Source organism: Gopherus evgoodei, chromosome 3, assembly GCF_007399415.2.
Source record: "Gopherus evgoodei ecotype Sinaloan lineage chromosome 3, rGopEvg1_v1.p, whole genome shotgun sequence".
NCBI classification, from domain to species: Eukaryota; Metazoa; Chordata; order Testudines; family Testudinidae; genus Gopherus; species Gopherus evgoodei.
Genome location: NC_044324.1, coordinates 26346343 through 26363627, shown reverse-complemented (window position 1 = coordinate 26363627; position 17285 = coordinate 26346343). Strand labels below are relative to the sequence as shown.

The following is a 17285-nucleotide window of genomic DNA, read 5'->3' as shown; positions in this document are numbered from 1 at the left end:
CTGTTGAACAAATGTAAGTGAACAGCATTAGCTATAAATCTTAGATTAGAAAACCTGAGCAAACAAGGCAAAGCACTAACATGAGATATGCATTTAGAATGGCTCAATAGGTCTATGTAATATAAAGAGAAATGGACACCTATCACAGATGTCAGAGCTGAGAAGGACCTCTTGGATCATCACCTAGTGCTCAAGAGTTTCTCAAAGTGCCTAGTGCACTTTCCTTGGAATCCCCTAGCCATGACTATGTCCCATACTAGACTAGATTAATTTAGATTACCCCATATTCTGGGAGTCCCTAAAACAGGGTATGGATTATGTGATAATTGTCCTGTTCAGTTCATTCCCTCTGATGTATCTGGCACTGGCCACTGTTGGAGACAGAATATTGGGCTAGATGGACCATTGGTCTGACCCAGTATGGCCATTCTTACGTTCTTATGTTAGGCAATTCAGTTGTTCCCATTACTGTTAATGTATTTATCATTAAAGGCTTGAATTTTTATGCATGTAGTAACTCTCAGTCACAGGAAGTAAGAGAACGATACTAAAGAGTAATACCTCAGCAAGCACAAGTGCTCCTTCTCCAATCTTTACTCCCTGACTGAGACCTGTCCCTGCCTTACTCCTGAACAGGTCAGCCTGCTGTTAGCCAGTATAATCATCCTGCACAATTGAGAGGACGAAAAGGACTTTTTGCTAGATAGAGCTCTAGAAGCACAGAGCTAAAAAATATTAGAAATGATACTTTGCACTAATGTCTTTGATCTAAAGATCTCAAAATGCTTCACAAACATCAGTTCATTTCTGATACCATCCCTTTCAAATACAAATATTCTCATCTTACAGATGGAGACAGAGAGACGCTAAGTGACTTGCCCAAGTTTTCACAATAAATCAAGTGCCATGCCAGGAAGAAAACCAAGGGGGTTAACTGCCTTAATTCAGGCACTTTTAATTAGATTTATATATTTTATTCTCTCCATGAGGAATGATGATTCTGAACAACAGTCCAGAGTGTTTACAAGGATACAGCTTTCATCCTGGCAACCTTATGCATTCTGCTATAGTACACAGTAGTACTGTGTGTCTAAAAGTAAGGTTCTACCTTGAAATGTCACTAAAAATGGCATTCCCTGTTTATTGAGAGTTAATGATTTCAATATCAAATGTGCTCAGATTACAGATAAAAAAAAATATTTTTTTTCTAACTGCCAGCTGTGCCAGTGTAACCTGGGATCTGAGACTCAAGCTGAGTTCTTTCTCATGTATCACAACCAGCAATGAAGGGAACACATTCTGCCTTCAGTGACACCTCTGCAGCCCCATTTTCCTCCAGGGGCTGAGACTGAACTGAAACTCTACCTAACTGGAAAAAAAACAATTCTGTTGTTGATGGACAAGACCGAATAAAATCCAGCTTGATCACCCAGAGCTAGGCTGGCTTTGCAGGGCTAACATACCAATTGAATAAGAAAGTGTCTTTTTCTCAGAGTGGGACCAGATGTTAAGCTCTTGTGGCTATTTGGGAGGAAAACATGCAGCACAATCAAAATGATCAGAGAATTCTCAATGTCCTGAAAAAATGTTTACACCTACCATCAGGTGAGAACTGATCCCGGTCAAACATGGTGATACACAGCACATCCTGATAAAGGTCCTTAATGAAGAACTGACAATTGAAGTTCCACTTAGGGTTCAAAGTGTCCTGCAGTGTCCTAGTGGAATAGCTCTGTGACCCCATGCTGATTTCACAATATGGATTGCTTTTCCCTAAGCATAGAACAAACAGTGAAATGCTTTTCCCTAAGCAGATCTAGCACTGAAGAGTCTTTATTGATAGGAAGACACAAAAAAGCCAGACCACAACCAAGGCGCTCTCACGTTTCTCTTGTTCTTCATCTTATTCTACAAAGTAAAAGTCTTCTTCAGAGGCTGGATTTACACAAACGTACAGCCCAATACAAAAACCTCTCTCCTATTGTGACTGCTGTTTGAAGGTGCATTCTGCACTGCCATGCCAAAAGCTTGGGTTAGGCAACAACTATTCACAAGTACAGCAGAGAGACATTACCCCACTTCATCCCTGAGAGCCACCTGCAGAGGCTGTCACTGAAATCTGCACTTTTGCCTGACTCAGTGAATTCTTAACCCTCCTTTTTGAATGTACTAGCCTTCCACCCCTAAATTATTACCATTAGGTTTACAGGCTTTCAACTCTGTGGCTTCAATCACATGTACCATCAAGCGTCCTATTCCTGAGCTCTTCTGTGAGCGTGCTGGAAAAGAAAATCAGAATTAATAAACAGCTTAACAATACAAATAAAGCTGGCAACAATATTATCTTAATTTGTCCCATTTGGAACAGGTGACGTAGTCAGTTGATATGTAGAGACCAGTAGCGTAGCTGGGGGGGAGCGGGGCAGCGGCCATTCCCTCACTGAGCACAAGTGGCACCTTGTCAATTTCTTGGCACCTTTTTACTCACCCGGGGGAGCCGCGGAAAAAAAAAGGCGCCACCCGCTGCGGCACTTTTATTTTACTCATCTGGCAGCACACTGGGTCTTCAGCGGCACTTCAGCAGTGGGACCTTCACTCGTTTGCGGGTCTTCGGTGGCATCTCGGCAGTGGTCCCTCAGTGCCACCGAAGACACCTGGAGCGAGTGACGGGCCTGCCACCGAAGACCCACAGCGCTGCTGGGTGAGTAAAAGTGCCGCAGCGCGTGGCGCTTTTTTTTTTTTTGATCGCTCTCCCTGTTCCCTCCACCTGGCTACATCACTGGCTAGAGACGCTTTCTAGTAAAACACGAGTTACACACTCAGCCATGCAATAGCACCTACACTCCCAGTCAAGAGTTAATCGTTCAGAAGAGGGACATTAGCTCAACCATCTTGGAAGCTGCTTCCTCAAGAGAAGACCCTGAAATCCCTCCAGGCACATGAGAGCCCTGCACCCTTTTCAGCCAGTGCCCACATTTTGTACCTTGATAAGCTTTTTCCCGTTTCTTCTTCTCAGTTTCGATATACTGCTCCGATGCTCCTTTGATCTTCTGGACCCAGGCCGTCCTGTGAAAATTAATCCCTTCAGAGTCACTTTGGAGCCAAGAATCTTGCGGTTATTCCAGCAACACCTAATAAATCTCATTGTCTCAAATTCAAGTCACATTTTTTGTTCCCTTCTTTTGAGCTAACCTGATCTTAGGTCTCTTTGACCATGAGGGTCCCATCATCATACATTCATTTGATGTAAAATTATGGCTAACTGTAAATGGATACACCCAGGAACAAAGACTGCAGCTGGTCCTTTCAGGAGGGGGGACTGTGAAATAGATTTGGGGGTTGTAGTGGATAATCAGCTGAACATGAGCTCCTAGTGTGACACTATGGCCAAAAAAGCTCACGTGATTATGAGATGCATAAATGGGAATCTCATGCACAAGTAGAGAGGTTATTTTACCTCTGTATTTGGCACTGGTGTGACAGCCATCTTTGGAGTAAGGGGACCTAGCAGAAGCCTGGTCCATTGCCCCCAAGTACCATGGGAAATCATCAGAAAAATGGTCTCTTGCCTACCTGACCCAATCCAGAGCAGTGGCACCAGCCCCCTCCTTAGCTGGTACGTGTGCTCTGGTACTGGTATGTGGGGTGAGTAGAGATGAGTGGGGTGAATCTCATGGAGGCTGAGAATTTTGCAATCAATTTTATGGAGAACATGGTTTTTAGCGTAATTTAAACCTTCTCCAAAGAGTAACTCCGTTTTACACAATATGTTGGTCTAGACAAAGAGAAGCCTGTGCTAATTATGTATCAGGAAGAGGACATGAACTAAACATTAGGCTGACACATGTGGGTAGCTTTACATGTGATATTACACACAAAAGCAATAGGTTAAAAGAACGTTATTAAGATTGCCAAGTCAAGCACTCAAGAATTAGGAAATGCCACAATTAGGGTTGCTTGTGCACCCTTAGTTCAGTCCCCTTGTATGTCTACATTATGATCTGGCCTTCAACTACGTGATCACGTACTACTTTTTCCTCAGGACCTCTAACTTTTGAGTGGTTGACAATGCATCCTTAATGTTCTCTTAATGCAATTTTTTGTGTGTAATATCCTAGGTTTCCAAAAAAGCAAACTGAAAAAAATGAATTCTGCTAGTTGGCATCATATTGATACACAGGTCATCAGCAGGGTTGAAACCTTTAGACCCTCCACACAGACCTCTGTCACTTCAGCTAATGGCATTACGGATAGCAATAATAAGCTGTCACCCTCTCTGTGGAACAGCACTAGAGGGAACTGGAGACACACTGCTAGTGGGTTACACAGATATTTGCTGACAGCAGAGGTATGGTAAGACTTGGGGATTCTGGTTCCATTCCAGGCTCTAGAAGGGAGAGTGCTCTTGTGGGCACAGATTCTTCTACCTACTCTTTAAAGCTTGACCCCTTCTGCCCTACCCCCCCCCTCAAACCTGTCTGTTAGAGGGCAACCCCAGCCTGGGGCATGCTCCTGCAGCAGACCGCCTCAGTTTCCCTTCTGTAGAGTCCCCAGTAACTCCACACCAGACTCTCTTGCCTCAAGAATACCCCTCCTAGGGGCTGGTTTATTACAAAACATTTATTGTGTAAACAATCCGAAACAGTAGATCCCAAAACATAGTTCATGTAGCACCACAGTGCAAGTGGTCTATCAAATCCCAATACATCTCATCCCTTGACCTAACAAATACCATATTCCAGTGTCTTCTGCCACTCTCAGACTCTGTCCATTCTCTTCTGTCCCTCTGCCAGGACAGCCATCCCACCCCTTCCAGCCGGAGTGCAACCCCCTCTTCCCAGAGCAAACCCCACAGCCTTTCTGGTGGGAGATCATCCTCACCAGGGAAGCATCCCTTACTCCCCACAGCTCTCTCACTGTTTCCCCAGCTCCAGCTCTCCAGGTATGGAGATGCCAGTGAATAAGCACTTTCGCTGCTCCTCTGTTTTCTGCCTTCTCTTCGGCTCTCCAGCTTAGATGTCAGGAGGCACCTCCCTCTGCTGCTGTGACTTTCAGCCCCCTCCAACCCTCTGGATCTGGCTCTCTGGCTTGGGGAAGTCAGCCAGCGAACCCCTCTTGCTGCTCTCCTGCCTTCAGCCTTCTCCCAGAAACTACCTACAGCGTCCTTCAGGGTCCTCTCAGTACCCTGGTATCTGACAACTGTCACCTGCCTCTTCTCCTGGCTGATTCCTGCTGTCTCTGCCTCCGCCTCCAACTTACTAAATCTTCTCCCCATAGAGCAACGGTGATCTTATTTAAACCCAACCAGGAAGTAGCTAATACATCACACTTCCTCTTAAATGGTCAGTGTCACTTTGTGACTCTGTCCTTGTCCCAGTCTCATTGTCCTTCCTCACTGAGTCCCAGTCTCACTCCTGAGGCTTCTGATCCCAGTCTCCTTGCCCAGCCAGCCCTCCTCATCCAACCTCAGTCCTCCTCCTCCCTCAGCTTCTTGTTCCAGTCTCTCTGCCAAGCGAAAATGCTTCCCCATTATGAACTGCTGGCTCAGTGGGATCATGGAACAAGCCGATTATCCGTTGAGACATTAGCCTTTCAGCACAGACAAAAACGGAGGAAAGAAGAGCTGATGGCTTATTACAAAGACCCTCCTCCCACACCAGCTTGTAACTCCACTGACTTCAAAGCAGTTCATCCTGATTTAGACCAGCATGATGAGAGCAAAATGGGCTCTCTCTGTACCTGCACGTGAGAAAAGTATTTACAAGTCCACTGTCTGTTCCAAGTTCAGAAGGAAGCCCCCTGAATTGACAGATAAATCTTTACAGACTTGATAGGGAGCCAGCTCTTGGCTGAATGCTCACCATGGGTCCGATCTAACACCCAGTGAGTCAATGGAAAGCTTCCCCATGCCTTCAGCTTGTCCATGTGTGTCTGAAGTGAGTTCTGCACGGTGAAAGCACTCCCACATTAGTGTACAGAGGAGTAATCTGATAGAAGTTCTGCTGCTCTTAAACTGCAAAGAGCCACCGGAGTGTCTGGCTTAAAGATTTTTTTCTTCCACAGGGCTCACCCAGGCCCCATAAGGCTCAGCATTTCCAGTACTCACCTCTCATTAATATTGTCTGTTTTTAGCGTGTAGACTCTGTCAATGTGGGAGATATGGAAAACTGGCTCATCACTTGAAGGGTCGGTTGGCAATTTCACTAGGACTTCATTAAGGAAAATAGGCTGAAAAACATGCAGGAAAGGCAAACCTCGCTGTGGCAAATTCACCGAGATAAGCAGAAACAAAACTATGATATTTAAATATGTCTTCTTTTGCTAAAGAAAGTGAACACCCTTCTCAGGACACCAGAAAAACAGACAGACCAATATTTAAAGATCTTAGAAACTCTTTCTAGGACTAAGAGATAAACCAGTGAATACAGGGCTAAAACACAGCCTGGCTACCTAGGAAAAGTGCTTTATGAAAGGGAAAGAGCTGTATGAGCAGAGACAGAGCATGGACTAAGGCAAGACTGGGAAACAGGAGCTTCTGCTTTTTACTCCCAACTTTATCACAGATTCAGTGTGTGGCTTTAGGCAAACCACTTAACCTCTCAGCATCTTCGGTTTCCCCATCAGAAAATGGGGATACTTACCTACCTTCCTCAGGAGCACTGTGAGCACTCACTGGGAAGCATACAGGGCTTGGACACAGAGGCCCACATTTGCAAGAACAGGGGACTAAAGTTAGGGTCCCATGTCAACATTTAGGCTCTTAAGTAAGTGGCCTAATTTTCAAAAACACTGAGCACCATGCAGCCCTCCTTGTCTTCAGAATCAATCAATGAATGACTATTAATGTGGATTTAAGAGCCTCGCGTTGGGTTCCTGTTTCTGACCAGACCGGGCGCAGAGTACTGTGGAGGTACTTGACTACGAAGCAGAAGGAGGGGTTTATAAAATCGATGCAAGGAGGGTTCTCTCTTCAGCATACTTACATTCCCTGCATAGGGGTTGTGTATCCACTGACAGAATATCCCCACACAGTCAACTTTCAATCCCAATGACTGATAATGACACCCAACACAGCTGAGACTGTGCAATATTCAGTACAACCGTGAATAATCAAGCAACACTAGATAATGTATCACCGCAGAGGGAGAGAACAGGATTCCTATTAAGAGATCAAGAACTATGAATTTGCTTTATATTTCACTCACCATTTTATACATTTTGAACTGAGAGTGGGACTTGGGGCTGAACAGTTTATCTGACCCTGAAGAAACAAACTGCTTGACCATGTAGGTCAGGAGCAGGAAGTCATTGAAGAGGAAGCCGTATAGTTCCTTATTGCTCTTTGTTTTGTAGAGCTTGCCGCTGTGCAGGAGCTTTCGGGGACCCAGGCAGTTTGTAATGGAGTTGAAAATCGGTTGCTAAGAGAGATATAATCAAGATGTGAGTAGCAGCAGCAGCTGGGTAGTATGTGCATCGTTTCCAGATTGTCTTCAGAGTGATTATTGGTTATGACCCTCAAAATCCTACTCACTTTAATGCATGTAGAATGCTTGTGTATTTCCCCCAGTAGTTTACAGTACGTGGGAAAGAATCCTAGCAAGTCTTAAGAGAAGTCAATTTCCTTATAATCTGTAGTCGTTTCAGCCCTATTCTCAATGAAAAACATTAGTTTACGGCTTTAAGGCCACAAATGCAGGTGTCTGACTGGGCCAGTGAGCTGAAACTTTTCCCTAGTTGCTGCCATCTTGTGCTTAAAAATAGTTTCTAGACTCTTATTGTTGTGAAGAAAAACTTCAGAAATGTGGACAAAGAGTAATACCACATAGGAACATCTGCCTCAGTCTGCTGGCAGCTTAAGCAAAATCCGAGGAGTGAGAAATTGCTTCAATTAATATTAACTGAAGCTTAATGGTACCAGTTTAAAATGTGAGCAATTTCACTGCTGCTCAAAGCAGGCAAGAAAGGGGAGGGATAATCATATTATGGCTATCCCTCAGAAGTGAAAGTAAGCCAGTCTGGTGCGGTACAGTGTACCGGCAAAAGCCAGTACGCTGTGCCGGACCGCACTGGCTTCCATGGCAGGGATTGAAAGAGCCCTTTCAATCCCGGCTGCGGCTCTGGCGGCTGGGCTGGGGCCAGGATTTAAAGGGCTCAGAGCTCCTCACGGCTGTGGGCACCCCAGAGCCCTTTAAATCCTGGCCGTGGCTGAGATTTATAGGGCTCAGAGCTCCCCGCCGCTGCGGGAAGCCCAGAGCCCTTTCAATCCCAGTCGCGGCTCAGGTGGTCAGGCTGGGGCTGGGATTTAAAGGGCTCAGAGCTCCCCAGGGCTGCAGGCAGCCCAGAGCCCTTTGAATCCTGGCCACGGCTCTGGCGGCCAGGCTGGGGCCAGGATTTAAAGGGCTCGAGACTCCCCTCAGCGGCAGGAGCTCTGGGCCCTTTAAATCCCTACCCCAGCCCCGCAAAGCTCAGGGTTCCCCCGGCAGCCAGACCCCCAGGGGGCTCCGTGCCACATCTTCAGCTGGGAACCCCTGGTTGATTTAAAGGCCCTGGGTCTCCCAGCCATAGCTTGTGCCCCAGGGCCTTTAAATCTTGAGAGGCCACGCCCCTTTCTGGATGAGGCCACACCCCCTCAGGACTCCGGCAGTACCTGTAAGTCCTGTAAGTTACTTTCACCCCTGACATCCCCACAATCTACTGAGTGGCATCTCCCTTTGAGATCACAAGTGGGTAGAGCTCAGGTAATGCTAGCGGGCAGAACATGTCACTCCCACTTATTTTTTCCTATCTGGTTTCTGTGTAAATTAACTTTAAAGGGCTCTACAATACAGCCCTATATATGCCAGCCACCCAAGCACTAGCTGAGCCATTTACCTCAGCAAGTCCTTCGCACTGTACATGGGACTGTATCCACTCCAGCCTGTCTGAGTTTTCTTTCTCACGCACACCTTCATTAACTTGAGAACACAGCTCCTCTGCACGTTCCAAGGCAAGCTTGAGATTATTGTGATCTGGGTGGTTTTCTGGGGTATTCTCCAGAATCTGGTTGGGATCAGAAGGGAGGAAACAGAAACAGACAGAGATAAAAACCCAGGTAAGCATAAATGCCAGATGTGATACACTTATGAAGAAATCCTTATTACATGACAATGCTTTCTCTGTTTTTGCAACCGCAGTTATACTGCTAGAGAAATCAAATTTAAAATGCTACAACAGGGGTAGGCAACCTATGGCACACATGCTGAAGGCGGCACGCGAGCTGATTTTCAGTTGCACTCACACTGCCCAGGTCCTGGCCACCCATCCAGGGGGTGCTGCATTTTAATTTAATTTTAAAGGAGGCTTCTTAAACATTTAAAAAACCTTATTTACTTTTCATACAACAATAGTTTAATTATATATTATAGACTTATAGAAAGAGACCTTCTAAAAAGGTTAAAATGTATTACCGGCACGTGAAATCTTAAATTAGAGTGAATAAACGAAGACAGCACACCACTTCTGAAAGGTTGCCGACCCCTGTGCTACAAGATTCAGAATTTTACAAACCCAGGATACTCACACTCTTTATGAGCAGAGGGTAGCGTGTAATCCTCTGCATAGGTTTCAGCAGGAAGCTGGAAAGTGGCATTCCTTTACAGCGAGGGTCAGAGGCTAGTTTCTATGGTGTAATCCAGAGACATTGCATTACTGATCAAGAAATAGAAGTAACTATTGGCACTGCTGCACTGAACAGTACCTGATGGAATGAACCTTCCCAGTTACTGCAAGAAATCCTAGAGCTCATATAGGTTTAAAAATCACAGTGCATTTACATTTAGAACCAATGGCAAAGAATTAGAGAACTGTCATTCTACCAAGGGTATGTCTACTCTACACTTCAATTAAAAACCCACGGCTGGCCCATACCAGCTGACTTGGGGTCCCAGGGCTTGGGCTAAGGGGCTCTTTAACTGTGGTGTAGATATTTGGGCTCAGACTGGAGCCCAGGCTCTAGGACCATGCGAGGTGGGAGGGTCCCAGAGCTTGGGCTGCAGCCTGAGCCTGAACGTTTACACTGCAGTTAAACAGCCACATAGCCCCAGTCAGCTGCCACAGGCCAGCCAGTGGTGGCTAATTTCAGTGTAGACAAACCATGAGACATTGTGCCAACATAAGCCAGGAAAGTGAAGCTCCTGTAGTCACCAAAACCCTATCATTTAAAGCTGACTTAGTTTTTATTTTACATAAGGATCCAGAAAAGTTTGTTTAAAAAAACAACAAACTGTACCTCAAATGTTTTGGCATTTTCCCCTTCACAGCTGATTGCCCTTCATCAAAGACATCTCATCAGTTGAGCTGCAGCAGCAGTTCCTTACTCCTAGTTATTTTATATAATGTTCTTATGCTCACTGTTAGCCTCCTGGCACATGTCTCACATTTGTGAAGTCCTCGCACTTACAGCAATCACACAGTCCAAAACAGCACAATCCAGCAACAGCTCATAGCTTTTGCAAGTTATGCAGGGTGTTTAAAACAACAAGCCTTGCAGTCAAAATCAATCAACTCCAACCTCTTTTGTAGCATGAATCTTGAAAGTAAGGCAAACACAAGCACTGTAACTTTGAAGGTGCAGCACCTAGGCTGGACTAATGTAAAGCAGTGGAATGGAAAATGGAATAACACACTCGCAAGACAACAAGACTGAAGGAGGCTCTACAGCAACTGTCACTGAATGTTAACACTATCAGCATATCAGATTCATAGGAAAGCAGAGGATTGTATCTATGCAGGAAGGATTCTGAAATCCTGGATTTTTCTGGACAAGTCAACCTTAGGTTGGACAGGTTTTTGAACATGCCCTGCCATCAGGGGAAAGGAAACTGGGATCCAGTATGGAAGCTAGTCAATAGAATACCTTTAAGAAGTCTTTGAACTCTATTTCTTCATCTGTTTTCTGTTGCAGCAATGCAGCTCCATTGAGCTGGCAACTGCAGAATCTGATATAGGCCTGCATGTGAGAGAGCTCTGCAGCCAGGATGTCCCCAATCATCTGCACAGGCATTTTTTCTCCTCCTGTCTTCTTACGCACACGCAGGGCTCTGCAGAGGAGAGAATTTCACAGTTTTCTCTGTAATTCAGAAGTGACCTAACCCTGGTGCCTCAGATTTTCTATCTGTCAGACAGGTGGATTCCTGATTCCATTCAATATTGAGTTCCTACAAGAAAAAAAACCTCCCTTCCAGCACTGTTAGGCCCCGGATGTATCACAAATCTGGCTGAATGCTGGCACCGTGTGCTGTACTGACAGACTTGCTTAACACATGTAGATTTCTGAGGAAGTGATATCTGAAACAGTGGGAACGCTTCTCCCTCCCCTTCAATGTGTTTTGGGACAAACAGTGCAACCACTGGCCTCCACAGACTTTAAGGTCAGCAGGGACCATCATAATCATCTAGTTCAGGGGTTCTCAAAATTTTTTTTGCCAGGACCCCCTTTGAAAATATTTCAGGCTGTGATGACTCCCCACAAAAAGTGGTGACTTCCCCCGCCTCCTGACACAGCACGTCACCTTTGCTTCTGTGCTGCGCCTGGTGGTGATGCTGCCTTCAGAGCTGGGTGCCCGGCCAGCTGCTGCCGCTCTGAAGACCCTTCTACAATAGCCTTGCAATCCCCTTTTAGATCAGACCTTGTTTGAGAAATGCTAATCTAGTCTGATTTAACACTGTACATGCATATAGCATTATCTCACCTTATAGTAAACAATTAACAGGTTTGTCATTGCAAAAATTCACTCTCAGAAAACTCTGGAAAACGTGAGGAAAATATAGAAAACATATTCTTTATTTCTAAGGCCCTCTGTTCAAAGTTCATCTGCTCCTGTTGTTTGTTCCTTTCCCTCTCATAACCCTCTCTTTGTGACATTATAATTTCAGGGTTTCTCAAACAGGAGTCGTCGCTTGTGCAGGGAAAGCCCCTGGCAGGCTAGTGTGAGCCCTGTTCGCAGGTCCGGCTGATCGCGGCTCCCACTGGCTGCGGATCACTGCTCCAAGGCAATGGGAGCTGCTGGAAGCGGCAGCCAGTACGTCCCTTGACCTGTGCCACTTCCAGAGGCTTCCATTGGCCCGGAGCAGTGATCTGCGGCCAGTGGGAGCCGCGATCGGCCGGACCTGCGGACGGGGCTCACACTAGTCCTTAAGGGGCTTTCCCTGCACAAATGGTGACCCCCGTTTGAGAAATTCTGTTATACTTAAATGAATTGACATTGCAGGATTATCAAGTGGGAAAAAATCAGCAGGAGCAGAAACACTGAGGGCTTGTCTACACTTAAAATGCTACAGTGGCACAGCTGTGCTGCTGTAGCGCTTCAATGTAGACACTACCTACGCTGCTAGGAGGAATTCTCCCGTCAGTGTAGGTAATTTACCTCCCCGAGAGGAGTAGTTAGGTCGATGGAACAATTCTTCCATTGACCCAGCACTGTCTACACAGGAACTTAAGTTGGCATAACTATGCCGCTCAGGGTTGTGGATTTTTCACACTCCTGAGTGATGTAGTTATGCCAATCTAATTTTCTAGTGTCGAGCAGGCCTTACAATAAAACCAGTTCCTGTGGAGTGGAGTGGGAGAATAAATTATTATTTTGGGGGAAGCTTAGACATTAGTGGGTTCTCATTTAGGAGGCACACATGCCAGCTGTACTCACTTAAGTAACTTTGTATTAGACATTATGAGCTCCTTCCAGTTAACAAAGATCAATCCCATTTCTTCTTCTGTGAGACAGCCTGATTCAGCCATTCGTTTCTGGAAAACCTACAGTCAGAAAACAGACACGTGAGCAACTTCAAACACAGAGAAAGCAGAACATGGCCAGCTGTCTTTTCTTAAATTATTAATGGTTTGAAACTTAATACACTGATACATTCAGAACTTTGTGGTATCCATCCATTCATTTCTCCTGAGAATCACTGCAGACAAGCAAGCTCTTTAATGGAATTTTTTTCCAGATCACTTCCTACAGATGCTTCCTGCGGGTTCCTGTGTTTGCCCCTTCTTCCAACAGCAGTGTCCCATACTAACACCAGCATCACCTCTTTAAGTGGTAGCAGGTGTCAAGGCCCTGCAGGTGGGCTTCACCATGGCAAATAAATCAGTGAGGCAGAGTCTGGATATATTCAAACATAACTTCTTTTATTTACACATATACAGCCAGTCCTGGAACAGAGACAATTAACTAGTATGCAGGTGAAGCCTTTCTTTCAGGAGTCTCAGTCCAACACCAATGCCTGCTTTCCAGAGGGAAACTCTACCTACCTAGATCTCTCTCTTAGGTGCTTATATGGCTCCATACGGTCACACCAGAAGGTTATGGCAGAGCTGGGAACTGAACCCAGCTCTTCCAAGTCCCAGGCTATCGCCCTAACCACAGACCATCCTTGCTTCAAGAATTTAGTCTAATCAATCTGGAAAACTACATGCACCAGCACCTCCTGGTGACACTTGCCATAATGTTATAATAGAGAGACTGCTGGTGAGCGAACATTGCTTTCTCACGGATTGTTTCCCCAGCAGCCATGGGCATGTTGCTCAACCTCTGCCTCAGTTTCCCCATTTATAAAATGTAGGCAATACTTACTTATCCTATGCCAATAGTATGTGAGAACTAGCTAGCATTTATAAAGCACTTTGACCTCTAAAGACTATTCTGCTCTATACAAGTACTTATACCATGCTCATCACCATAATATTTGAGTGCCTCAGACCAATATGATACATAAATACTAAATACTAAGTCAGAAGGTCCTTTAGGAGAAAAGAGTTACTCAAGTGAGAGAAAATGCAGTACTTGCAAAAATATTTAAATTGTTTTTTTTGCTTTAGGAACCACAAGCGAGGGTAATGCCAGAAGGGGTGTTTCTCTAGTGGAGGAAGATAAATACTGAAGCAGCAATGTAGTCCCAGAGCAAGCAATTCAGTAACTGGCTTGAATGAAATTTGTAAGGCACTGGGGATAGGCTGGCTTCCTTAAAATAGTCTGAAGATAGTAGCAAAGGAGAACTTGCATAGTTATTTAAAAGATGACTACAGACAATAGCTGTCTAAGGGCTTGTCTGTGTGGCATGGCATGCCAGGGAGGTGTGTTATGTAAAGTGCTCTAACTGCCCCACAGGACTACAGTAATGTGAACGAGGTGCCTTTTACACCACGCTACAGGGTCTACATGGGACAGCGGGAATGCAACACATTAGAAAGCTCTAAAAATCACACGCCACTAGAGCACTTTGCCAGCACAATGTAGACATGTACTGAGTGACAGAACAGCAATTAATTGCACTGTTCTTACAATGCAAACTTGACAGTTTTCCTTTAGAAAACACAGCAATTCTCAGTACATGAAGAGTTGATATAATGAGAAAACATACTCTGCCATCCATGTTGTATGTTGTTAAAACATCGAAGCCTTCACATGTATGGGCTGGTCTTCACTATGGGGAGATCAATGCTGCTCTAACCGATGCAGCAGGGATCAATTTAGCGGGTCTACTGAAGACCCGTTAAATTGATGGCAGAGCACTCTTCGGTTGACCCCAGTACTCCAGCTCTCCAAGTGTAAGGGAAGTTGGCCGGAGAGCATCTCCTGTCAACGCAGCACAGTGAAGACACCGGGGTAAGTTGACCTAAGCCACGTTGACTCCAGCTATGTTATTCACATAGCTGGACTAGCGTAACTTAGGTCGACTTACCCCCATAGTGAAGACAAGCCCTCAGACTTCATAGATTTACACAACGCAGCTATGAATTAATGTCATAATGATCATCTGATAAAGAAGAGACACTGAAGATAAGAGACTTTGCTTTGATTGTTGTTTAAAACACCTTTTGTTTCCAAGTAACTCTCACCTCTAAGACAAGCTGAAGATCATCCATGTACCTCTCTTCAGTCTGGATCAACTCATGAATGTAGCCCTGTCTTTTCCTTTCCATTGGTTGCATAGTATCAAGAGTTTGGAGATCAGCACACCCTAGAAAAATAAATATTTCAAGTCATTCAGGCCCTATTAAACCTATAAGGGCTGATGCTCAGCTTATATAAATGGCTACAGTATCATGTACTTCAATGACACTGCAATCATTTACCCCAGCTGAGGCTCTAAGCCCATAATACGTGTAAAATGAATGCTGTCAGTAATGCTTACTTTGCTAAACCAAAAACACTGATAATTGTCACAAAAAAGAGTGGTCTCATGTCTTAGCAAAAATGAATGGAAATATGTAGTACATTCCCGTATTACTCAGTCGTTATTTTTATAACATACACAATGGTCATTTACTGCTTCCTTTTCAAAAGCATTGAGCTCTTGACACTCCAGCTGAGCTCAATGGGAGTTGCAAGTGATCAGAACCCCTGAAAATCAGGCCTTAAAATGGCAGCATATTTGCCAAAATAGTTACTGCTCTTTGATAATTGAAATCTCAGGTTTTCCGCTCTGTTTAGAAAATACTGACATTTTAATAGCAATGACTGTATTACAGACTATTTACTAGTATACATGAAGCATTCAATAACTAGAACTCAACAGCACCTATTTATTAACATCAAATACATTTTATGATGCAGTATCCTTGAGTTAAAAACAAACTATCACGTTCATTCAATTAGGCCCTGCTTCAGCAAAGCAGGTAAGCAAATGATTAAGCACTTCACTCAATAGGGATAGATTTAGGCACACACCCACACAGGAATAGCTACACTGAATCAGACAGGTGGAGCTATCTTGTCTCTGGCCAGCATCAGCTGCTTCAGAGAAGCAGCAAGAACTCCACAGCAGGCATATGTGGAATAATTTGTGCCCCCAAGAAAGTCTCATCCTAATTGCAGACTGGTTTAAACTCTGAAGCATGAAATTTTTATCCCCACCAAAACTCTTTTTTAGCATTAACTATGATAATTCTCCAGATAATCTTGTTATCCATAAAAGCATCCAATCCCTCTCTGATCCTTACTAAATTCTTCCCCTCAACAACTTCCTGGGGCAATAAGTTTCACAATCTAATAAAGGCTTGAGTGAAAAAGCTTTGCTTATCAGTTTTGAATCAGCCACAGTGAACTTCCCCTTGTTCTTATATTTTGAGACAGCTCCCGATCTCCTGTCTCTCTACCACTCATTATCTTATACACTTTTATCATAGCGCTGCTTAGTTGTCTCCTTTCTAAACAATCCCAATCTTTATGAAGATAGATTTCCATGTGCCTAATCATTCTTCTTGTCCTTCTTTGAAGCTAGCTAGCTCTGCAATGTTCTTTCTGAGGGCTTGTCCACGTGGGAACATGTCAGAGTGCACTATGGAATTTTTATTGCACACTAGAAGAGTTCAGATGGCCGGTGAGTGCACCACAAGCTAGTGGTCTGCAGATACCCTGGCTTGCCATGCACTAACTTGCCATGTGGACAAACTGAGATAGTGTGACCAGTACTGCATACAGTATTCTTGATGAAGGTGAACATCTTTCAGCTCCATTCTGTGCCATAAGTGCTTTGCTATACTGGACCCTTAATGGTTAGTTTACAGAAATAATCAATCTACAGTGGGGCCTCTGAGTTACCAGTACAAATCTGCAAAGTTCTTCTGCGTAGTGCTGCAGCCACATGCTTTGGATGTTTATAACTAAATTTCTAAACTGAAAGCAAAGGGTAGGGGTATTTGTTTTTACATTATGAAAGGCTGAATGTGGGAGATGTGTTTCTGTTTATACATGAACATTTAACTCTATGCAAATAATTGTTAGCCAAAACGTTCTGTACAAACAAGAGTCCATCAAACTAACCCCGACCTTTAATTTTCCTTTTCTTTACAAATTTAATACATGCCATATTGACTGTGGCTTTTGAAAACAATCAAATCAAATAGATGGAGTCTAATATTTGCATAAAAAACTACAAGAAAAAAATAAAGCAAACAAGCTTTCCAATTAGATTGGAAAATCCACAGTTGTTTAGATGGACAAAGATGGTTTGAAAAGACAGATAGTCTAGACAACTTATGACAAACATCCAGATATCCACAAAAATAAAAGAAAATAAAAGACTTAGGGCAAAATTGACAAATCTGATATATTTTCTATGAAAAGAGACAAGATCATGTTAAAACCCATCATTTTAAAAGGCCTATTTCTATATTTATATTGCAAATATTTTAACTTGAGTTTTCAATCTTTTTCATGCTGTGGACTCCATCTTTATAGAGAGAGATTGTCTCACAGACCCACCACCGTCATGCAACATCCTCATGACAATTAGAGCAATTA

General features: G+C 44.1%; 1 protein-coding gene across 4 annotated transcripts in view; it reads right to left on the bottom strand.

Moving 5' to 3' along the window:
- ITSN2 (intersectin 2) overlaps positions 1 to 17285 on the bottom strand; it is a 125282-nt gene that overhangs the window by 1653 nt on the left and 106344 nt on the right. For 3 of the 4 annotated variants that reach the window (XM_030555314.1, XM_030555313.1, XM_030555315.1), the window contains 10 exons: positions 14879 to 15000; positions 12684 to 12790; positions 10895 to 11078; positions 9560 to 9658; positions 8872 to 9039; positions 7206 to 7418; positions 6107 to 6228; positions 2984 to 3066; positions 2196 to 2279; positions 1600 to 1773 (listed from right to left, as the gene is read on the bottom strand). In XM_030555314.1, coding sequence (XP_030411174.1) covers positions 1600 to 1773; positions 2196 to 2279; positions 2984 to 3066; positions 6107 to 6228; positions 7206 to 7418; positions 8872 to 9039; positions 9560 to 9658; positions 10895 to 11078; positions 12684 to 12790; positions 14879 to 15000 — 1356 coding nt within the window. The remainder of the gene's footprint in view (positions 1 to 1599; positions 1774 to 2195; positions 2280 to 2983; positions 3067 to 6106; positions 6229 to 7205; positions 7419 to 8871; positions 9040 to 9559; positions 9659 to 10894; positions 11079 to 12683; positions 12791 to 14878; positions 15001 to 17285) is intronic. The other variant, XM_030555316.1, reaches the window with a different exon arrangement.